General features: G+C 37.7%; 2 protein-coding genes across 12 annotated transcripts in view; both read left to right on the forward strand.

The window, feature by feature from the left end:
• The first annotated feature begins 168 nt into the window (after positions 1 to 168).
• Positions 169 to 15,900, forward strand: kcnj14 (potassium inwardly rectifying channel subfamily J member 14). 5 transcript variants are annotated; one of them, XM_017494433.3, is made up of 6 exons: positions 169 to 343; positions 8,433 to 8,533; positions 8,683 to 10,205; positions 10,693 to 12,058; positions 12,906 to 13,223; positions 13,436 to 15,900. In XM_017494433.3, the coding sequence occupies exons 4-6, from the start codon at positions 11,021 to 11,023 to the stop codon at positions 13,739 to 13,741; spliced, it is 1,662 nt and encodes a 553-aa protein (XP_017349922.1). In that variant the 5' UTR covers positions 169 to 343; positions 8,433 to 8,533; positions 8,683 to 10,205; positions 10,693 to 11,020; the 3' UTR covers positions 13,742 to 15,900. The 5 variants fall into 5 exon arrangements, with proteins under 5 accessions (XP_017349922.1, XP_017349837.1, XP_017349764.1 ...); XM_017494348.3 differs by having other exon boundaries at positions 8,683 to 8,756; positions 9,724 to 12,058; XM_017494275.3 differs by having other exon boundaries at positions 8,683 to 8,752; positions 9,724 to 12,058.
• Positions 15,901 to 17,767: 1,867 nt separating this feature from the next.
• The window catches only part of myh14 (myosin, heavy chain 14, non-muscle), a 39,352-nt gene continuing 32,219 nt past the window's right edge, over positions 17,768 to 24,900 (forward strand). For 6 of the 7 annotated variants that reach the window (XM_017481343.3, XM_053681965.1, XM_053681968.1 and 3 more), the window contains exon 1: positions 17,768 to 18,184. The gene's annotated coding sequence lies outside the window, so the exon portion shown is untranslated. The remainder of the gene's footprint in view (positions 18,185 to 24,900) is intronic. The other variant, XM_053681975.1, reaches the window with a different exon arrangement.

Consider the following 24,900-nt stretch of genomic DNA (forward strand, 5'->3'; position numbering starts at 1 on the left):
GAACTTCAAAATATTCCAAATTAATATTCAAAACTGTGTGTGATGTGCACCAATCAGTCTATCGTCCTGTTTCTAGAGCGAAAGCGCATGTGTGTTTGTGTGTGTGTGTGTGTGAGAGAGAGAGAGAGAGAGAGAGAGAGAGAGAGAGAGAGAGAGAGAGAGAGAGAGAGAGAGAGAGAGAGCGAGCGGCAGTGTCACTCTCTGTCAGTCTGTATAGTTTGTAAAGTGATTGACTCCTCAGAGTCCTGAAAGAAATGGAGCAGCCACACACATCTGATACACACTTCACTTCTCATTATTGGATACACACAGAGTTGGATGCTATTTTTATGGCAGTGTGACGGTGAGTGTCAGTTCATATATAATTCGTTCAATGGGATGTCATGATGAAGAAGTAAAACATTTAGATGTCGTCTATGAATTACAATACTATTGCATTGCATGTTATTTCAACAATTAGCCTATAGCTACAAATTTAATTAATAACTTCTACCAAAAAAAAACAACAATGGCTATTGAATTATCTAATCTGCAGTTTATTTCTTGTTTAGGATCTGAGGTTTCATAATTAACATTTAAGGTAAATCATAATAATTGAAACAGTTTCAGTGCCTCAGGTTGACTGTTGACCAGGACTAGCACGTCAACATAGAAAATATTGAGGTTCTGAAATGGCGATGATTGCTACAGTAGGCTGTGCTGTAATGGACATTTATGCAGCTGATGTCTGTATTACAACCATTTATAGGGATTCCCAGTCTTTTTAAGATTAACTGACGTTTCCTTAATGATTAGGTCCGTGTGTGATATCAGTGATAAACTGTTACAAAGGTGGAACCCACTTCATGCGACACACGGGCAAATATTGTTGAGTTACAAATGTTTTGCCTGGCACTACAGTTACAGATTCATTTTTGTGTAGTATTAGTGCAGTGTTTACAAATAAAACTCATTGCCAATATTATTCCATTATGCATCTTTCATAAGTTGTACAAGTCCTCAGTTGGCCATACTGAGCTTATTAGAATTGCAATTACTCCTGAGGCAGTGAATGTAAGAGCATCTCCACTGGGGTTCTTACCACACGCCAAATAATGCAATTAATCTTTCACTGTTACTTAATTGCTGATTTAGTTAATGCTGTAAACTAATATGACTACTCATATGGATGGTATATTAACTGCATTATTGTTATCACAATAATACTTGTTTCAGTGAATGTTAGTGTCCAATGAAATTAATATATAATCTCAATGATCTTTTTCATCAGGTACATATCTATGCTTGTGTGGTTTAAAACCCCAGAATCCCTCAAAGTTTTTACTTTTTTTTTTTTTACATACATAGCTGACAGTGATCCCTAACCCTTCGGTTGAGATTTTAAGTAAGAGTTGTTGTTGTTGTTGTTGTTGTTGTTGTTGTTGTTGTTGTTGTTGTTTTTGTTGTTTTAATTAAAGGCTATGTTTTGTTTTTGAGGCTACAATCCAATTTTTACTGTGGATTTCAGAATAGTACAAAACCTATTATATTCAGTTTAACCGCATGATAGAAATGATCACTAAGGTCAGCAGAATACATTATAGTTTTATCATGTACAGTATATCATGTATTTATCATGCAATTAATTTTTTTTTTTTTACGTGAGTCCTTCAAACACATCCTATAACATACCACCATTTTTAGTAGGATGGAGTGGAACTGAGACACTTATGCAAACTTATGGAGCAGTCATTTTTAAAAATTGAATGTATTTTTAATTCAGTATTTAGTATTTAATAAAGTATTTAGTAATGAGGCAAAGAAGCTAGAAATACAAATACAGAATAGTGTCATGAACACCAATGTTAAAGGAGTGTGTTCATGTGACTCTTTAATAGCTGATGTATTAATAAGTGTATCTATGGATATTTTTAGAGATCAAGTACCCTTTTATCATCTCCACACTTTAGCAGACATGTGATTATTTATTTTCAGTCTTTCTCTTGGATCACTCATGCATAAGCATGCCTTCACACTTGAGTTTAGCATTATTTTTATAACTCACACTATATTGCAGCACAGACACACAAAGAAACAATGCAACCCTACTATGAATGACCGCAAGAATTCCTTCTAAATACGATTGTTAGGAAAACACTCATTTTGAATAGTTTGGACATTTATTCATTATTGTTTGGGTTCTACTTCACCCCTTCAAACAACGTGTACGTGCCGAGATCTTCATCATAGTCACAAAGTGATCATAGGATTAGTATTTTATAAACAAATACAGCTGTCATACAGCCATCATTCTTTTCTTCTTCTTGAATTGCACGCATGTCGGACCTCGTCCACTTTGGAGCTGTCTGTGTAACAGTTTGTGACTACAGTACATTGTCCTCCAAACATAGTTATTGACTTTTTAATTTGTAATTTGATCTGTATCCAGTGCAGTGTGCAGTTTCTAAAGTAGTAACCATCCTAGAGTGACTGCTAGATGTCCCTATCTATGTTGAAGGTGTACGAGGTAGCCTTTGGAGCACATCACGGCACTGTAGATGGTATCTCAATAGGAGTTTATAAAACCTTCTGAACTGAGTAAGGCACCTTCATATGCTACCATTCCACAGCAACCAGGCATCGGATCTCACTCTTGTTCTGGAGTCCCTTAAGATACCTTCTAAAGACTGCCTTTTTGCTGCAGGTTACTTCAGCAAAAAGAATGGGACAAAAATATGCCTGGGCAATAAGCTCCTCTTGCATGAGCTGGTGGTGATGATGAGAAAGAGACCTTGGGTTTGAGCCCTGGGTTACTGCTAAAAGGCATTTCACACAATTTTGCTAACCACTTACTGTTAGTCAACTAACTGTTCATTGACATGACACCATTCCATAATGAGGAATGTTCTAAGCATGCCATGCTATGCCACATCGGTGCTCTATGGTACTATATGGAGCAGACAGCAATTCAGTCATTAGATCTACTGTTCATCTGTCATGGGGAAGGAAAGACACAGGGGGCTTCTGTGTCTAAACAAAGATTGGTCCACTTGGTGGTGGACTTCATCACCTTGGCCTACAGGCAGGCCAGACATTGGGCCCCTATTATGACATGCCACTCTATGAAGTGAGTCTCTTCTTCATGTACATTATGTAGCGGCATGTGACTCCAGTCTGTGTTACTGGCACTTGGATGTTATCATGTACATGTATTTTCCATCCCAGTTGGGTGAATGCAGCAGTTATCTCTGAACACTTTTACAGTCAGTCATAAGGTAGAATTGGTTCCTCATGACATTGTGACATTGGTAATCAAAATGATTGTCACCACTCCTGCCAGTTAGGAGAGATGATACAGAATGCTAGTTACATATGTAGCTGTGATTCAACGAATACCAGATATCCACCAGAAATCCTTGTCATGTTAAATCAGCGCTATCCCATCAAGAATGCAGCAAGAAGTTTCAGCAGGAATGAGGACTGTATAACAACATTAAATATATTAAATACTATGTCATACAGTAACAGGGATTTTGCTGAAAAAGATACCTTTGCACTTTGCACAGATGATACTCACTGCCCATTATCCAGTGTTCAAAGAGCCACAGTTACATACATGACTATTGTTTTAACATGTGTGAATTACTGTATAACATGAGCAGTAATTGAGCTTAAAACTAAGTATGTTCCCATTTGTTTATTAGATAGTTGTGCCCTGGCGATTAATGTGTCACTGTGATTCAAAAGCTGAGATAAAGCTGGGATAGTTGTCGTACCAATGACTTGTTTAATGGTTAACAGAAAATAGTCAGCTAATAAATGTACTCTCACTGCCATACCCATGGTGAGACTTGAATTGAACGAGAAAGAGTCAGAGTGAGAGAATGAACGAGTGAGTGAAAGCCCATGTGAATGTATCGACATACAAGCACATGGGTGGTACTGGGAGAATAATGGTGGTATTGACTTGCATGGCAGTATCTGGGTTGCTCTTGTCCTACTGCTGGTGGCTTAACATACATGTCATCAACATTGATTAAAAATGAGTTTCTAGGTTAGTATATGATGTGATTATGTGACTAGCTAACTAACTAACTAACTAACTAGTATGCTCTCTGAATAATCTGATTTCCTGTCAAGTTTCAGCAGCCATGTTATTTTGTTTGCTATTCAATATTTATACTGCATCCTGTGTACCAGTACATGATGGTGTACCAGTAAATGAATAATCCTGTCTAGCACACTACATAATTAGTGCTATAATGTAGAGCACTTTTGGTTATTTGTCCCTTTCACCTATCTCCACATTGCCTATAATATCGATATTACAATAAAGGTGAGGGATTTTTTTTTTTGAACGTGTCTATGAGTGTTTGATGTAAGACAGCAGTTCAACCGTTCCATATCATGATGCGTCACACACTCTATTCTATCAACCAATCAATTAAAATACCACAACATCATTCATATGAGCACATGGTGTAATACCATGTGGGGTTGAGAGCTTTGGAGGAATTGTGGTCCTCATCAGCTTTCATGATTTCGAGCTGTAGAGGTGGAACTAAATTAGAGAGAGGTAGATGAAGAGCTTATCTGGAGCTTATTGAGTGACATTGAAATCATATTCAGAGCTTAATCTGCCTACATAATACCTAAACATGAACAAATAATCTAAGCAGAAGAGAAAGTCGAGAAACAAGAGGGACAGTCAGAGGGATGACAGATGTGAACTGAAGTTTTGTTTCCAAAATTATAACCTTTTTTTATTATTATTATTAATAATTAATGAAGCCAGAACCTCATACAAACTGACTCCAAGTAGTTTTCATTCTTACTTTACCTTTATGATTGTATTCATCTTAATAAAAGATTCAGAGAGAGAGAGATTGTGCTTTTGAAGTTTAGGAATAGTGTCAATGCGCTTCAAATCACATACACTTTGTCCTTCTTTTATACATACTACCCCCATTAGACATTGTAACTGTTTCACTGCATATCTGTACTTTATAATGTTGCTATTGGACACTTTATTATTATGCCTCTTATTGCATCTGCTTCTGCTGCTGAGACAGTGAATAGTTTACAGGCAATTGTTGCAGTAGTTTTTCCACTCAACACTGTTCTGTTGTCTTGTCTAGTTGACGTGCACTGTCCTGTGTATTTATTGTGTTGTTACACTCATCCCACACTGTCGTGTATTTGCACTTTATGTAGTCATATATAGTGTGCCACTGTATTGTTATTCGTTGCACTATGTTCCTGGGGAAACGTCATTTCATTCCAACGTGTGCAAGATATATAGAGGAATAATTATTTTTAAAAAAACTTGACACTTGATTTGACTTGACTTCTTTATGAAATGCATTAGGTAGATTTACTGGGGTTGTTTTTCTCTTCAAGCACATGTCTATTTTCAATTGAGTGCACTCTATCTTCTCAATTCAAGGTAGCAATAAAGGTCTCTGAAACATAGAGTTTTATAACAATTTCTTTTTAACATTAGACTGTCTGAGGTGGTCATTTAAAAAAAAAAAGGGTTTTGAGAAGATTTTTAAATGAATATTTTAGTCTAAAATTGTTAAAAGATAAATATTGCAGAGACACAAAGAGATCTCAGTATTGTCTCCGTAACGACCTGCTTATTTTCCATTATTCTAGAAAGTGGGATGTTATTTTGGTAACAGATAGACTCTTTAACAACCTGTTTACTTCATCTGGTTTACCTCAGAAGAGTGACAGACAGTTTAGAAATGCAAGCTAACAAACTACATAGTAACAATATACTTGTTGTTGAATGAAAGTAAACGCCAAGCAGAGAGACACTGTGAGCAAAATAAAATGTAAGATATTGGTGAATGATGTCAAAAAGCAGTGTGTGCTACATGCACATTGGAGAAGGAGGTTACCTCTGTTGACATTGAGTAGTACTGTATAACTATGTGTCGGCCCACATGATATGCACTTTGTCCAAAAATTTTGTTATTTTGTTAATTTTGTCAGTTTATAAAATATTTACATTTAATTTCATATGAGTGCCAATTTGCCCTTTTTAATTATGTAGCCCATTTATTGTGTATTTAACAATTTAATGTTTTATATGGATGTACAAATGTTTTATTATGTAATGGGAAAACAATGCAATGTTGTAACGTATGGGTTCATTTCAACAAAATGACATTAAAACTTTACACTTTTCTTATGTATTTATTTTTTACTTATTCTGTGTTATAGTATAAATAATCTAAAATTCAATTGAGTAAAAACGATTAGTTCTAGTTTCTAGTTCATTTTAAGTATTAAGCAGTCTAGATTGTGCTCCACAGTTTTTTACATTGTTTTCCCCTTTCCTAACATACTCCAGATGGCAAATCATAATACATATTTTAAAAAATCCATTTACATACACTATATAGCCAAAGGTTTGTGGACACTTGAGAATCACACACATATGTAGGCCTTTCTCAGGCTGTTTCCACAATATTATATACAATAGATTGTATATAAGCACACAATTGCAAATGATGTTTTTGTATGCTGTAGCATTACTATTTACCTTCAATGGAACTAAGAAGCCAAAACATGCTCCAGACATGATCCAGCATGAAAATGCCCCTGTACATGAAAAACATGGTTTGCCAAAATTGGTGTGGAAGAACTCGAGTGCACAGAGCCCTGACCTCAACGCAACTGAACACATTTTGGGATTAAATCAAACACAACCAAGATCATGCACACATGAGTGTTATGGTCAGGTGTCCACAACCTGTACAAATATCGTGTATAAATATCTTCTATGTAGTTTAATGAAAGCTTTCTAAATTAAGTAAAATCTCACTTTCTATCACTCTGCTGCCAAGTTTCAAATTTGACCTTTCTGTTGAGATTTGCCAGTTAGTAGTAATACATTCTCAAGAATGCAACACTGTTTTTGCATATGCAGCATGTTTAGCTTAATTTTTTTTTTTATTATTATTATTATTATTATTGTCTTCAATGAGTGTATAACAAAGAACGGATAATGGATCCATAAATAAGTTTTATATAATGTCTCCTTGCCAGACATTACTCCAAAGTGTCTCCATATCTCAGTGACCCTGGGACACTTAAAAGTTTCCCACATGCTGAAGAGTTAGATGACAGATCTGCATAAGCACCCTGGCACCTTTGTCCAAATGTCTGTCCATGCCAACAAACACAAGAGACAGAGATAAAGAATTATTTGTATTACACTAAAACGATTATTTGTATTATTGACATTATAATATATACAGTGGTGCTTGAAAGTTTATGACCAAGTATAATATTTTTTGTCTCATTTATTTAATTAGGTTCTCTTTATCTACTTTTAGGACTTGTGTGAAAATCTGATAATGTTTTAGATCATATTTATGCATAAATACGGAAAATTCTAAAAGGTTCACAAACTTTTAAGCACCAGAATCCTATTTGTGGTCACAATGTGAGATTGTCTGTGTTTCATGAATGGTATTGCATCAATGGGTTGTCCTGTGTGTGTGTGTGTGTGTGTGTGTGTGTGTGTGTGTGTGTGTGTGTGTGTGTGTGTGTGTGTGTGTGTGTGTGTGTGTGTGTGTGTGTGTGTGTGTGTGTGTGTGTGAGATCATTGGGTTTGGCAGAAAGGAATAGACAGGGCATCTACAAACAGACAAATAAAGCCCTGGGTTATTTGTACAGGATGTTTGTAAAGGTCAAACAGTAAGTTCACAGGCTCTAAACACTGTTCATTAAATGAGACTCCCTACCTCTGAATCTTCTCATGTTCATTAATAGAGCCAATTTTATACCTGTGTATTTCCCGATGCACTTTAATTAGATACTGTAGAGTCTCACTAGTTCCAGTATATGTTTGGATGAAATTTAAGAAAAGGGGTTTTGTAGCATAACAATTAGTACAGGTATTCGGTTTTTAATTCATATATATATATATATATATATATATATATATATATATATATATATATATATATATATATATATATATATATATAATGTTCCTTATTAAAAGTAAATTGCTCTGTGAAAATACAGTCTTGTCTATTGTTTTTCTACTGAGAATGTGCTTATAGTTAGGAAGGGCATTTACTGGTAACCACAACAAATTGTTCTGTCATGATCTCCTTTATTACTTAGATATTACATGTCTGTTTTGATTTTCATTGTTGTATTCTGTTGTTTGTACTGAAGTGTAATAGATTTGATTTATCTAGTTTTATGAAGCCATTTACTCAGTAGGGTTAAAGCCATAATCTTCTGAGTGTGTGCTGAATTTCAACAGAGACAATTTTTCCAACTAATTTAGAGAGCGCCTATTTATAGGCTTGTGAAAAGCACGTTACTGCTGAATGTGTTAACTGATGATGTTACCTAGCGCAGGATCAGTATATTCTCAGGATGCATTATCCAATTGACCACTACTGTTAATGTCCATTCTTCAGTTCCAGATTAATGGATGGGAACACCTACTAAAGAGAATCACATGGTCAGTTTGCATTAACCTTCAACACTGAGGATTCACAATAACCGCATATCAGCATGGGTAATTATTCACATTTCTTTTTCTTCATTAGCTTATTCAGCTAATGGTACTCATGAGATTTCACCAGATCCTCAGATTCACATAAAAAAAAGCTTGCTTTTCATATCTTTCACTTCTGTTTTAATGTTAACTGCGTGTTTTATTCCTAGGACAGTGTGAAAAGAACGAAGACTACCACCCCTTAAACCATATGGACAGAAACAGCTGACACAAATTAAAGTTGGTAAATCCAAGACAGAATCATTTGATTAGCTCCTTGATGTAGGTCATCATAAGTGTCAACATGAGAGCAGTTGGAAATTGAAAATGAACCATCTATCACCTTCCAGCTTAGGAATGATCCATTTTCCCAGTTATATTTTCTTCTGATCATTGATTTGCATCCCTTTTTTTCCAAATGGCCTTCTTTACAAATACAGTAGCACACAATTTTACTTAGATCTTCTGCTATGTCTTGTTGTTCTGCTACTGTCCATTCAAAAATCCCCTACGCTTATTGTAAACCAAGCCACACCTAAAAATATGGATATGAAAATAATATTTAATATACTGAATGATTCAGGTTTTATGCTGCTCCTCTATTAATCCTATGTTTGTCAAACCATATTTATGTATTCCTCGGTCATACAATAATATGCAATATCCTAACAAGTTAATTTTTAGTGCAGCAAATAGCAATTGTTGTTGTTGGGGGGTTTTTTGTTGTTGTTGTTGTTGTTGTTTTTTTTTGGTAAATCTTTAGAGGTATCGATTGCTTCCTGCATGTTCCATTTTCTCTCAGCTTGCTCTTTTTAGTATCTCTGGCCTCATTTAAGCCCCTGTCAGACATTAGAGAGTAAATGTTCTCCTAAATAGCCTACCTGCATTTGATGAACAGATGCTAAATATGAAGGATTGCAATTTTAAAGGCTTAAAAAGCAGACTTTCATTCTGTTTTAACCACTGGAAGTGCTCATAAGGTCATAATTCCACTTTTTCTGATAAATCCTTATTGCATTTATGTTATTCTGTACAAATTAGTTTTTTCCTTGCTGTTATTTCTCATTTTCTTACAAATCATTAAATCAGTCTTTGATTTCTATCGTTTGGTTTTAGCTGCTAGATTATTTGAGTGTCCTCTTTTCCTCTTAATGGAAGGATGTTCTTTTATAACCTGTATTTTCTTTTAATACTTTTTTTCTGCCACTCAGAACATTGGAATCTATCAGAGATGGAGCTAAACAAAAGATGTGTTGCTGCAAACAACTTTTTGACTTTTGGAGAAGGGAGTCAATTCTACTGAAACTAAATCGTAGAGGACAGCAAATCATGTCCATGATTTGATTTGGTGGGGGTTTTTGTGTTTGTGTGTGTGTGTGTGTGTGTGTGTGTGTGTGTGTGTGTGTGTGTGTGTGTGTGTGTGTGTGTGTGTGTGTGTGTGTGTTTTCTTCCCATATTGTGATGATATGTATTTTATTTGCTTGCTGTGATCTGTATGGACCACAACTGTCAGCTGAAATATCCCAGTGTGTAACTGTTATACTCCATACTATATAATATACTGTATAAGTGCTATTTCACAAACTGAAATACTGACCATGTTCATATACGAGGTTTTAAACTGAGTTCATGTTTATGTTGTGTTTTTAAACACCTCTCTACCCTGCAAAGGAAGGTGAAGAATTCACAGCGGGTTTGTATAGGCATGCTGTTGTTTTTGGTTTCCTCCATGTTGACTTTTTATTTATTTATTTATTACCATGAACTGTAACTTTCCTTTGTTTGCCATAAGACTCAAAACGTATTTCAGTGCTTCTCTTGGTTTGCTTTCCCTTTGTGCTATTCATAATCCTTTTTTAAATGGCTCTTTTGAATGTTTTAGTCTTGTCTAAACAAAGCTTTATGTGTTTGTACCTTCAGATTTCTAATGATTTAGCTACTTACATGTCATCCTCACCCACTGACAGTCCAGTCCCATATCTCCGCTTTTAAATACAGTGAATTTGCTGTTAGAATTTGTGTTTATAGTACAGATTTATTCTGACCTACAGTGAGCTAATATACTTAATACAATATACTTGGATAAAATCTTATCCAGGTGAGGCTGGTGTTGTGTTCAAAATGGTTTGTTGATGCTGCTCCTTAGGTCATATTGTTGATTGTTTTTTTCTTGCTTACAGTACAAGAAAAATTTACTTGGATCTGTTTTGTATATCATGGTGAACCACCACAAAAACATCATTTGATCATCCAGGGTTTTTGGGTTTTTTTTAGATCCTTTTTAAAACTGTTTTTGTCAACATTTTTACAATATGAGGATGAACTCAGAAATGGCTTCTCAGATGCATCTCTTTTAATGTACACTTAATGCCCACATTTATATGTTTACATGCACATATATGGTAACTGATAAAACAATTCTTCCTTGTACATTTTCAATATACCATCCCTTCACTCAGCTTGCATAGACAAATACGCACACACGCACACACACACACACAGTAAGTAATGGGAGCTGCACGTGTCAAGCGGCGTTTCAGCGCAGTAGTGGACACTCCTCTTAATGAGGAGGAAGTCATGAAGCTGGCTCAGAGTGATGATGTCAATGAGGCCTGTACAGGAGAACTCTCTTCTCCAACTTGCAATGGCAAGCTGCTTAGCCAAAACCACGAAGTACCAGGGAGTCTCTCTGAGAGAAACGTTGAAGATGATGATGATCATGATGACAGTGATGAAGGAAGGTGGAGAGGAAGAGAAGGAGGCTGTGGCTTCATGCTTGACGGTGTGACTAGGAGAGAAGGGGGTTGGGAGCGAGTTGAAAGAACTTTCTCTGTCTCACCTTCCCTGTTGACCCCTCTTACTGCCCAACTACACACCCAGCCTCGCAGACGATTTGTGGGCAAAGATGGCCGCTCCAACATCACTTTCGTCAACATGAACAACAGGGGCCAGCGGTACCTTACAGACCTCTTCACCACCTGCGTAGATATCCGCTGGCGCTGGATGCTAGTGGTCTTCACCCTCTCGTTCTTGCTCTCCTGGCTTCTTTTTGGATTGGTCTTCTGGCTCATTGCAGCTGCCCATGGGGACTTAAATCCCCCACCACCGTCCTCCTCAGATACCTCATCCTCTTCTTTGTCTTTACCAGAGCAACAGGGGGAGTATTCTGCAGTGCTGCTGGAGCCTGAGGAGCCGCAGGATTCTGACCAATGTTTTCAGGAGGTGAACAACTTCATGGCAGCCTTCCTGTTTTCTCTGGAAACACAGACTTCTATAGGGTATGGTTTCCGAAATGTGACTGAGGCCTGCCCCCTGGCGGTGCTTGCTGTCGTTTTGCAGTGCATTGTGGGCTGCATCATCGACGCTTTCATCATCGGGGTGGTCATGGCAAAGATTGCCAAGCCCAAGAAGCGCAATGAGACACTTGTGTTCTCAGATGTGGCCGTAGTAGCTGTGAGGGATGGGAAGCTCTGCATGATGTGGCGAGTGGGAAACCTGCGCAAAAGCCACCTGGTGGAGGCCCACGTCCGAGCACAGCTGCTGAAGGTGAGACAGAGAGATGCATTGAACGTGATAGAGAATGAAGAGGACAATTTTGATTTATAGCAACCTGTTCTGAGTAGTATTTTGTTCACATTTTGAAGTATAACTGAATTGAGGTAGAGAGAAAGAGATCTGGACATCTGGACATGTGTTTGGTTTGGTAAATAAGAGCTTGTATTATTCTGACAGGGATTTATATATCATCTGTGAGGGATTAACTTAAACTCTTTTGTGTGTGTGTCTAGGATTGCATTTCCAATTAGATGCAGTTGTGTCAGTATGTTTGTGTTTACTGTGACTGAAATCTTACACGCATCTGTTTTACTATGTGTGAGTGTGTATACACTCAACTGCAGAACTTTTGGCATCCTTCATGATCAGAAATGATTATAAAAATTAAATAAAGTAAGTGAAATAAGCTTTGTATATGTAGCATAAACATATGAAACTGTATAGTTTCACACATTTTTAATAAAATAAAAGGTGAAAAGGTGTAAAAATGCAAATTTCGACACACAGAATGTGGTTCAAAATGATCAGTAAAACTACAGTGAATATTTGGTGAAGCTTCCCCTTCTGAGAATGATTTTGTTAGAGGAAAGATTCTCCAACTGGTTCAGTATAACATTGTGTGTAATTTTTTTGTTTGTGTTTTGGATGTTGTTTTTGTTGTTGTTGTTGTTGTTGTTTGTCAATAGTGGCTATGTATTGTGGGAAAATGTTAATGATATATGGGCTCTATGTAGTGTTTGTTCTTGCTCTGTATTGCTGAAAATGGATATTTATTAATGATATCACATGATAGATCACATACATTGTGAAATGCTGATTGCCTTCATTTTTCCTGTAGCCAAGGGTGACCCCAGAGGGAGAGTTTCTACCTTTGGACCACAAGGACATTAATGTGGGCTTTGACAAAGGAACTGACCGGATCTTTCTGGTGTCTCCGGTGACCATTGTGCATGAGATCGACGAGGAGAGCCCTTTCTTCGAGATGGACCGGAGAATGCTGGAGTCAGATGAAAAGCTGGAGGTGGTGGTCATTCTAGAGGGCATGGTCGAAGCCACTTCCATGACCACACAGTGCCGCTCTTCTTACATTGCGTCTGAGATTCTCTGGGGTCACCACTTTGAGCCTGTGCTATTCGCAAAGAAATCTGGCTACCAGGTGAGACAAATGAATAGTTCCAACTACATGATAAGGAATTAGGGATAGAATTAATGACATAGGGTGCTGTTTGTTCCTAAGGAAAATATACTTCCTGTAAATTAAATCAATCAATATACAATATGGCACTATTATGTTCACAAGGTGGATCACTAAAACAGTAGTTTTTTGGCAGTGCTCCACGTCATTGTTGACATTTCATCCTTCTCTAGGTGGACTACTCATACTTTAACAGGACATATGAGGTCCCTAACATGCCATCCTGCAGCGCTAAAGACCTAGCTGAGAAGAAGTACATCATGGGCTCCCATTCCTCTTTCTGCTACGAGAATGAAGTGGCTCTGCAGCTCTCCTCCTCTGCCCTTCCCTCCCCCAACAGCATCTCACCATCCCCCTCTTCCCCTCCTTCACCCTTTCTTCTCACTCCTAGAGGAGGCGCCTGCACTGAGCACCAAGATACACACACTCACACTCAGCACAGGGGTCAAAGTGTAGAATTAGGGTCACAGAGAGTGTGAATAGAGAACACAGCGATATTTCAAGACAGTAGGGTTTCATGAGGACAGGGAGAAAGTTGAGACAATGGACAAAAAGTCTGACAGGAGAGAGAAAGGAGAAGGGAACTGATTAATGATAGAGGATCAAAATCAGGAGAAAGGGGATAAGCAGAGGGTGAAGAAAAGGTGGAGGCTGTGACAGCAAGCAATAAAAAAGAAATATCAAACGCTTGAACATAAATATGAACTCACTGCTGAAGCCTAATAGAAAAAAAACCTGCTGTCCACATTATGAGAGTTAGACAGAGTAGAGAGTGTTCGAGTGAAGGATGAATTAAACAAACACATTTCTCACTTACAGATAATAAGTATAATTGAGTCCAGAGGTGTCCAGAAAATGTGTGTTTGCATAAATGAGGGAGATTCAGTTGATTAATGGCAATTAGTTCAAAACAGAAAACTAAGGACAGAGAGAAATTGACAGAATTAAAGCAGTTTGGGGGAAAGAGAGGCATACGGAGAGGGATTCAGAGGGCTATTTTAGGATGAGGAGGGTTGCAACACTGGCCCACTTGGCTGATTGGACATGGCAATCTTTCAAAGTCAGTGTCACTGATCGCTGAGTTCCAGTACTGATACAGATACACAACAGTGATCCCTTATGGCTGTAACAAGTAACTGCACCTAAGAATGAAAGCCTGCTGTTTAGATTACAGGTCAAGTCAAGTTCAAAACTGTGTTTCCAGGAGGATAGTGTGACACCGAATGCACAAGTGTGTGGAAAAAAGACAATGATATAAAAATGCATAAAAACACATCAGCACAATACAGTAAGTGCAATACAGGACAGTGTTGGACACACGGAACATGGACATTAACAGAACGAACTGTGCAAAGGAGTCGAGATCAGAAACTCTCTATCAGAAAGGTGTGTGCAAGAGCATATAGAGTTGGTTTTTTTTTTTTTTTTTAATGCGCAACCTCTCGTGGACCTGGTGTGTAACTTATTTACTTCATTTACTGAGTCGGTCACTTTTAGGAAGCTGAAGTGGCAAAATAGACTCACAGATGGCACGTAGGAGTGGTATAGCCAGTGCCCTATGTTAAATTGTGTTTTGTTCAGTTTGATAAAATGGGAAACTAATTAGAATATAAATAGCATATGTGAAACTTAATATGTAACCACACTGGATCTTTGATACTCACCTTTGAGAAACTAAATATACTTATATATTTTATATGTAATCATTTATTTATTGTACATGATTTGGAATAGGGCGCACGGTGGCTTAGTGGTTAGCATGTTCACCTCACACCTCCAGGGTCGGGGTTTGATTCCCACTGTGGCGGAGTTTGCATGTTCTCCCTATGCTGCAGGGGGGTACTCCGGTTTCCTCCCCCAGTCCAAAATGCATGGTACATGCATGGTAGGCGGATTGGCATGTCCAAAGTGTCCGTAGTGTATGAATGTGAGTGTGTATGTGATTGTGCCCTGCGATGGATTGGCACCCTGTGCAGGGTGTACCCCGCCTTGTGCCCGATGCTGCTCGGGATAGGCTCTGAAAAGGATAAGTGGTATAGAGGATGGATGGATTATTTGGAATATTTCTTTCAAAAGAAATGAGTTTTTAGATGTTACCTTTTGTAATGAGAATCCACTACACTTAATAAGAAATTAAGCTAGCACTACTGTGTATCAAGACACCACTTAACATCAGTAACACTTGATTTTTATTCAGGGTATTCAACAAATACAAAATATTCAGTGTTTTGCTAAACACACACCACAGCTTTTATTTTGCACATTTGGCTGACAGTACTGATGCGTTTTGCACTTCAGAGAAGGACAAATGTGTCTGACAGTTTAGAAAATGTCCAGAAGGATTCAGAGGAAGAGTTTATCTGTGCAAATGACCATTTTCTGATGTTTATTTCAACTGCTTTCATGCTTTGCTACTTTTGGGACTGAGTGCTCCAGGGCAACAGGAACTATTATCTATAGCCACAGTTTTATTTACACTTTGATAATGTGTGTAGCTTCATGCTGCTATAAAGTTTCTTTCTCTATCACTGACTGTCTTTCCCCCCTTTTTTTAGTTTCCTTAAAAAAAACCCCACTTGCCTCCAAATGCCCAGAAAGTTGCTGAACAGGTCAGGGAGGGGATGGGGATGGGGTGGTGGAAGGGGAAGGGATTGGTTACAAATTTAACCATTTCAATATATTTTGCACTTTGCCGAGTGCATGCAATGCAATATACATACATACATATATATATATATGTGTGTGTGTGTGTGTGTGTGTGTGTGTGTGTGTGTGTGTGACACCGTGTCTCAGTGTAATACAGATTTGTTCCTGTATTGCCCTCTGCATTCAAATATTCTAATTTGCACTGTGTAGAAAACATGGCTGTATTTTAATATTGATGTGATGCAAACTTTGGTGAAATCTCTAGATAAATAGAAATTAACATGTTTGTTGACATGGTATATTTGTATTTTGTTTATTATTATTAGTGTGTGTGTGTGTGTGTGTGTGTGTGTGTGTGTGTGTGTGTGTGTGTGTGTGTGTGTGTGTGTGTGTGTGTGTGATCTTTTTGTACTCTAAGTTCTTCTCATAAATGATCAGATCGATCAGATCAGATGGTTCCCATGTGCACACCTAATTATGGCAATTCCACTCTGTTTTCTATTCTCCACTACCTGAACACAACCTGGCACTTACTCTAACACACTGGTCACCAACATCTTCCTTGAAATCTATTTTTCTTTCATCTGAAGGTGGTATGGTAGGAGTTAAAGTCTTCAGAAAGGTATATCTCCAGGAACAGGGTTGGTGACCACTGCTCTAATGTGTTTGTCTTAATGTCTACTGACATGTTGTTATATAAACTTTATAGCATATAATTCTACAGAATATCTATAATAAAACATTTGTTTTATTGCTATTCATTGGCAATCATGTTTGTTTGTTTTTTTACTTGTGCTTATATATATATTTTTTCATTATATTTTGTGAATTTAATCTGGCGGAAAAAAACAGAAACAAGAAAATCCTGAAACATTAGGCATACGTGTTTACTTTATCTTTTGGACAGATCTCCCTATCTAATCTGTCTTATTATTATCTCTGTAAAGAGTTTAACATTATAATATTATTATTATTATATTATTATTATAATATAATGGAACATGTTCAGAGTAACATGTCTGTAAACTAATTCCCCAAAAAGACATCCTTTGCTTTAACTGCAGCTTCACACAGGAGACATTAAATGGCAAGGTTCAGCATATAATAAGTTGACATACTTTTTTAAACTTTTAACTAAACTTCAGACTGAAAATTCCAGAAATGCTTTGGAGGATTGATTGAGTGAAATATGTAAGATTTACTCCTTGTTCAAAAAACTAAAAAATGTTTATGGTGAAGATTGTTATACTACTACCACTACTACTACTACTACTAGGCCTACTATTATAACTACTAGTAATAATAATAATAATAATAAACATATGATGATGATGATGATGCTTATTATTATTATTATTATTTGTATTATCGTTATTATTATTATTATTATTATTATTATTATTATTATTATTATGCATATCCTACTGTGAATAGTAATACTATCTAGGTGTTATTCTTATCTAAAACATCTAACCTTTTAATCCTGTTTAACAGAAAGAATCTGAAATTCCTCCGCATTAGTGCGGAATTTGGAGCTCTTCATACAGCGTCTTGTGAACACACACACACGCACACGCACATACGCACATACACGCATGCACACGCACGCGCAAACAGGCGCAAGCACACACACACACACACACGCACGCACGCACGCACGCGTGCGTGTAGTGCTGCTGCTTTCATCCAAGACGGTTCTCGCGCGCACAGACACCTGCTCCTCATCTCTCATTGGCCTCCTCACCCATGAGCCAGCCCACGCGCTCTAGCGTCCCTGCCTGTAATTGGCTGGCGCACCTGTCCGTCTCCCATCGCGCTCTCACATTGAATAACGGCTCCGCGCTGTCTCGCGTACTCTTTAGTACGGTAGTATGCGGTCGGGTTTTTGAAAGTGTACCAGTCCAAAGGCGTGGCTGGACTGTCCTATTCAGTGGGCGGGCTTTAAGAGCCATCCTGAGCCGTAATTTGTTATTGTTTTGACTAAAGGCGGGATAGTCTTCGCCGGCTATGAACACTATTGGACGAATAGAGGATGTGTTTGGGCTGCTTTGAAGTCTCCGGTTTGCCCTCACTTCTGTCTCCTTTTTATTCTCAGTGTGAATGAGTGTGCGGCTTTCACCTGGAGCGCTGTAATGGGAAAAGCCGCATTTGCAGTATTACTTCATACAAGCTGAAGAGAAAAAAAGGAGGGGAGAAAAAAATAAATAAAAAAAAAAAAAAACACGCCTTCCTTGGCCTTCGGCGTCATATTCGTCGGTTGGACTCGCAGCTCAGAGGTGAGCCTTATGCGCTTTATCCTTATTCTGGGTGGGCTATCTTATTTCAGCGCTTTAGCCCCTTGCTAACGCAGCGAGGCTTGTCCAAATGCGGCAGTATACAGTATAAAGCCGTACACACAGGATACCGTTAGCACACCGAGGCGCCCTGTATTTCTGTACAAGTGCTCATATTTACACCGTATTAGCCTATATAATAAACTCCACCACCCTGTATTTGTTTCATATAGATAATAGGATGCATAAATTAAAGGCATTATATATATATGGGCGTTTAAACCAGCCTTTGTGGAGTCTAGTGTCTGAATTAGCCCATTATTAATAAGCCTTGTTTATTGTCACGACTCTGTTTAGTAGGCTACCAAAAATGATATTTCTGTATTTCTAGAATATACGCATACTGCCTTACACTAACATGGCCAGTGTGTGTGTGTGTGTGTGTCCACCTAACCTGTGTCTGCGCGAGGTGTGGTTCCTCTGTGGACATGCAGGCTATTGTGGCTTGGGTGGATACTGTAAAGGAGAGTAAAGGGTTTGACATCAGCGTGTGTTTAAAGGTGAATAGTGTGTGAATAGTGAGAGACCCCTTATGTCCGGGTAATGAGCGGTAACATGCTGTTATAAGCTGTTATTACAATGCGATATTCCTGCTGCGGCACCGACTTCAGCCTCCTCCATGAGGGGTAACACCACCTACCTCAACTCCATCCCTCCATCCCTCCCTTCTTTCTTTCAGATTCTGCACTGACCTCTGCTTAAACTTCGTGTGTGTGTATGTGTGTGTGTGTGTGTGTGTGTGTGTGTGTGTTTGGTCTGCGTTGGTGGGCTCAGACAGTGTTGCCACGGAGACGAATCGGGGCGCGTGGCCTGAGATACACTGGCATTCGCCATCATGTTTTATTTATGTTGTATATATCGAAACATGTATTTCGTCGTGTGTGTGTGTGTGTGTGTGTGTGTATATATATATATATATATATATATATATATATATATATATATATATATATATAAAGGTAATCGAAAACCAATAAGTAAAAAAAGAAATATAGATACATGCACACCGTCTATTCTTGATGAACAAGCCAGTGTTCATTCATTGTGAAATCCTCTGAGGTATTATAATGACCACCACGTGACAAGAAGATGGAATGGGCTCGCAGGCACGCGCCTGTATCTGGCTCTGATGGAAGTGATGGGAATGATTATGAGGTGCTCGGCATTGTCTACACTGCACACCCTGCTCATCTGTCTTACTGACAGATGATGTGTATTCACGGATTGTCAAAGCCAGTGGCTATGCCCTAAATTTCACGCTGCCGCACCAATTCGTGTTAGTACACAGGAAAAAAAGTACTAAATTGTACTATTCCTTGTCACTGCGATGGCAATCTCAAGCACACACCTTTTCAGTGGTGGGTCCTGCATATATGCTATCTGGCCAGAATTTTTTGTGGACACCTGAACACTACATTAATATGTGGTTCTTCCCCAAACTATTGCCACAAAGTTTGAGGCACACACTTTTATAGAATGTCTTTGTATGATGTAGCATTACAATTTCTCCTCACAGGAACTATAAGGTCTAGCCCAAACCTCATTCAGCATGACAGTGCCCCTGTGCACAAAGCAAGACAATGAAGACATGGTTTGCCAAGGTTGGAGTAGAAGAACTTGAGAGAGCCCTGACCTCAACCCCATTGAACGGCTTTGGGATGAACTGGATCGCTGACTGAACCCCAAGCCTCCTCAAGCAACATCATTGCCTGACCTCACTAATAATCATGTAGTTGAATGCGAAAATCCCCACAGCCAAGCTCCAAAATAGGAATGGAAAGCCTTCCCAGAAGAGTATAGGTTATTATAACAGGAAAGGGTGACTAAATCTGGAATGGGATGTTTGTGTCCACAAACATGTGGACATATAGTGAATATAAAGTGTTTAACAAATGAAAAACGTTATAAAGTCCTCCTTCACAAGTCCATACGCTTTAAATTCCATTGAAATGCTTTAACGGTTAGCAAAAATGATTAACAGTTTGGGAAAAGGTTTCTATTTGACAGCCAATTGATCCATTGATTTGCTTGCCTTTCTAGATGTGCAATCATGTGGGGCAGCCTCCTCTGTGCTCACTATAGCTCCATAGTGTTATTATTGCACCTAGTGGTCAAAAATGTGAATTGCAACATGTGCTAATAGAGGCCCATTGGGGCGGAATCACGCTGCAGCATGCATGGCGGAGGAGCAGCAGACAGGACAGTTAATCACAGGGTTGGAATTTTTATGCCAAACTTGGCTAGTTTAAAAATACTCCATGTCCACCAAAATCTTGTTGAATATAGGTACATCTAAAACAAATCAAAATGACTGTATGTTGGTTGACTATATGTTGTCAAATCCCAACTGCCTATTGCGAGGTTACTCTGAAAATTCACTAGATAGCATAAGTCGTGTGATAGCCTCTTGACTTAATTTTGTTTGAGGAATGATACATGTTAAAGGTATAAAATATAAAGATACCAGGCCAGCAACAAGTAGAGGGACAGTTTAGTACCCTTTTTTCCAGTATTTAGCATGCCTAATAACAGGCTACTAAAAGCCCACCCCAGGCCTCAAATTCAATGATGTATTATTTTGACATAAGCTACTGTTTACACATTTAGTAAGCAAATTTGTGTGAAATCATGCAACTAAGGATCTCTGCTCTTAGCTCATTCTCTTTTCAGTCCATACAGGATTTTGATTTTGTTTTTTTGTGATTGTTATGGCCAAAAATTCTTGATTTTTCTGCTGCTTATTTAAAAATTTGCAATGCAGCTTGCAAAGGTTTTTTTGTGCTTTCTTTTGCAGAAAACTACATGAGTTTGGCAAAATTGAAATTGCACAAAGTAGCTTTGCATGGTCTGTCGCAGTGATGTTTGTTGGTAAATAAGACCTTTTAGCTGTACTCATGCACAAGAGGGTTTTTGGCTCAGAAGACATGATGTCAGACCACATGTCTTGGCCCAACTCTGCAGTAATTTTGAAAAATTGCAAGCTCCTAGGGTAGTTTGCTTGAATTTGCTTTAATTTCTGCGATTACAAAATCCTGGAGGGACTGAAGTCTTTTTAGCTGGGGATAATAGGCATACTGTACATAAGTGTTAAAAGAGTGAATGCTCTTTTTTGCACTCTGTCATAATGCCATTTGTCATGTTCTAATTTTCATTATAAAACATATATAAGGTTATAGTCCTGCACACACCATGTCTAAAGCATCCCATATACTCCCATAAACTGAGTGCTCCTTTTTGAATGATTATATATACTTTTATTATTTATGCCTACACATTATGCCTTTTTGAAGGCATTCTGAACAGTGCACAGGCTTCGATGATATTGCATATACATAATTATTTACTCTATAGATCACATTGCATCTGTATAATTGATTACAGTCCTTATAATTATTTATAGCAAATAGCGCCTGGAATATCAATGTCCACGTATAATTACTACAGAGAAATAATGCACCTTAATGTTTACTTATAGCACAAAGAATCACATATCTATAGCACCACAAGATTGAGTTAAATCTTCTAATCTGTTAACTAGGTTGAAAATATACACTTTCTGATTAGTCCTGACATTGTTTTTAGTTTGTTTGTATGTTAATGCGTTTTCTATGTTTACTGTATATACGTCTTTATGTCTTTATGTTTAAAGTATTTCTAGGTAATGGTTTCATGGTTCATTAGTTATAAACAAATGTTAAATGAAATAAAGCCATTAAAACATAAGTTACAGCAGTAATACTGTAATGTAGCTATGATTATACATGTTTAACCAAAGAAGCTATAGACAAATCCAGAGTTATTTTATTCCCTAACTGTACATTCATTTCTGTTAGTTTCACTGTAGTTACTGAATAATGTGCTTTAAAGGTGCAATAGTCAATATTTTTCATTCTTTACTAATACAAATAATGTGGAAAATTTTGTAGAAATGCTCAAATAAAACATAGCTGATCATAAGCCATTGTCTCAAAACTAGTGAATTACATGGATGAAAAAAAATCCAGTATGAAAACTTGCCATCCAGTCCAGGATTTTGTTTGTATTTTATAGATATAGCTTTTATAGATTTTATTTTACAGTCATTTTATAGACACGCCCCCAACACCCCTTCACATCCTCATACATCTTTATGGGATGTTGCATGTTTACACAGTTGTAACTTGGCTTTCATGCAGTTAAATGTCCGAGTGCACTCGGACATGATGCAATGACAGTCCTTGCTAATGCTAACTCTACTGTAGCTGAACCACCATTGGTTTTAGGGGCGGAGCTTTGCATACATGGGTGGAAATAGAGATGGGTTCAATGAGTAAAAAAAAAAAATCATTCAAATCTTACCTAATGTATCTTTAAGACAAATAACTTAATAAGAAGCAGAGAGTTTAAGGGTTAATTATTCACAGATTTATTATAGATTAATTACGTTAGAAATGATGACTTAATTCAGTATGGTACATCAAATGTGTGCGATTTTAGAGTTTAGTATACATTAGAATAACTTTTGGAATAAAACCTATTACTAATGGCAGGTTAGAAGTATTTTATAGGGAGGTGGCCAGCCGGTATACTGTGGACATGTATACTGACGTGTATACTGTATATGGAATATGATTTCATATGAAGAATGCACTGTGAATGGATAGAAGAAGGACAAGTACACTGAGATGGCCTAGTTTGCAGTATGAGGACCTATCTAAAGCCCTATCTCTGCTATTCTTTACTGTCTAATCTGCCTTGTCACTTTACATCACCGTCAGTCATATTCCATCAAGTGTTTCCTTTACACTCTTACACTCTCACCCAGACACATGCATGCACATGCACAGTGAACATTTAACACCCACACATTTAACACACCCAATGACAGTCCTCACTTTTCTCACTTAAGCAATCCCTCAGCAATTGGAGAACACTGTATCACTGTATAAATACTGGCATTTAACTTTCCATCCATCTGTCAGTCAATCTCTTATGTAGAGTCCTTCACTGAACAGCTCTATATTATGTCTCCCCCTACTTTTTTTTTCATTGCTGTCCGTGTGTGATTCGAAGCTGACCTGATGAGCAATAATTAGATGCTGCTTGCTCTTATGATCACTTCAGTACAGTAATCTACTCAGTTGCTGATCAAACACCTGAATTAGAACAGATAATATCAAATCATCCTTTATGCCTGACTAACAATATGAAAGGAATGTTTACTTTTAGGTGTGTATTTACTCTGTCTTTATTTTGGCTTTTCGTAACTGAAGAAGAAAACGTGTGTGAGGAGAATGTTCAAATTATTGCTTCTTTCTTCTCAACCATACCAACACAAGTGTCCTGGAATGGACTGTATTTCTGACACACGTATTCGTAATGCAACTCAGGCTCATACCGTATGACTCTGGCACTCAAATGATTCTGGGTCTTGCACCAGAGCTGATTTAAATTGGAAATGTGAGGTATGATTCTCTTGACTGACTCATTTATATCCAGCATATTACAAACCCAGTGACCTGTTACCAGATGTTTATTAATAGTTCAAAAGATATAGTCATGTTGCATTTGTGGTGCTTGTAAGAAGCAATTTGCTAGTCGTAATAAGTTTGGCGTGCGATCTGGGGAAAAAACATGGACACCTCCTTGAAAGCGTGTCTTTTGTTTGCTCTGTCAAAGTACATAAAACTCATACAAAGCTACTTTAACCACACTTTAACAGTTACAGGCCTGAGTGGCTACTGGTACTGAACTGCAGCAACATTTTGGACTGAAATTGCAGCACAGCAGTAACAGCGGACAATAGCACGTAGCATTAGCAACAAGCTAACTGGCTAACATTAATGATAACTCTAATTGTTGATGATTACCTTTTCAAAATAGTGATTAGTATGGTCAGATTAGTATGGTATATTAATTGATCTAAACCAGTACTTATATAAACTAATTTGGTAAGTAGAGAAGGGTGACTTTGCACTGTGTGTGCAGCTATGTTAATTCAGTGTCCTTCTGTAAAGAGGGAAAAGTCTAGTTAAGGGTATTTTAAATGTTTTTTGTTGTTGTTTTGTTTTGGGTTTTTTTTTTTTTTTTTTTTGGGGGGGGGGGGGGGGGGGTTGTTTTCAGTGGCTTTTACCAGTTGTAGGCAGGGAATTACAAGTTCCGATATCACCTCAAATTCAGCATTAGCTAGAGGCAAGGTGAATCTGATGACCCAGCTAGCTAGGGGCTGCATGCTAGCTGGCAGGCAGTGCCAATGATCTCCTGCTAATACATGGTAAATGGTAAATGTTAAATGTCTGCACTTATACAGTGCTTTTTTAACCTTATATACACTCTGGACATATTTGTAGTATTGAAAGCGTTCACAGTAAACTGATAGAAAATGCAATGCATCCAGGAATGTTTACCTACAACAATGTCATTCACATTTCTTTTAAGTCAGAAGCAGTAGAAAAGTGACATCAAGATGTCCTTACATCTTCAAACTGTCCTGGTAGTAAGTTAGTTGAAACTAATTTCTTACATACAGCAAACCTTTATTATTATTCTGTTTTAATTAATTTGCTGTTTACTTACTTCCAAACCATTTAGCTTCTTTAGCTAGCCACCTTATTTGACTCTCCAAAAATATTTTTTAGGGTGATTTATCTACAAAGTGTTCACATTAACTGACATTTAAT

This window comes from Ictalurus punctatus, chromosome 1, assembly GCF_001660625.3.
Source record: "Ictalurus punctatus breed USDA103 chromosome 1, Coco_2.0, whole genome shotgun sequence".
Classification (NCBI taxonomy): Eukaryota; Metazoa; Chordata; class Actinopteri; order Siluriformes; family Ictaluridae; genus Ictalurus; species Ictalurus punctatus.

What these genes read in the sequence shown, in the direction of transcription:
- kcnj14 (XM_017494433.3), top strand. Translation starts at nt 11,021, where the DNA reads ATGGGAGCTGCACGTGTCAAGCGGCGTTTCAGCGCAGTAGTGGACACT. An exon ending in TCCGAGCACAGCTGCTGAAG is followed by an intron (nt 12,059 to 12,905) that starts GTGAGACAGAGA and finishes TTTTTCCTGTAG; the next exon opens with CCAAGGGTGACCCCAGAGGG. An exon ending in CAAAGAAATCTGGCTACCAG is followed by an intron (nt 13,224 to 13,435) that starts GTGAGACAAATG and finishes ATCCTTCTCTAG; the next exon opens with GTGGACTACTCATACTTTAA.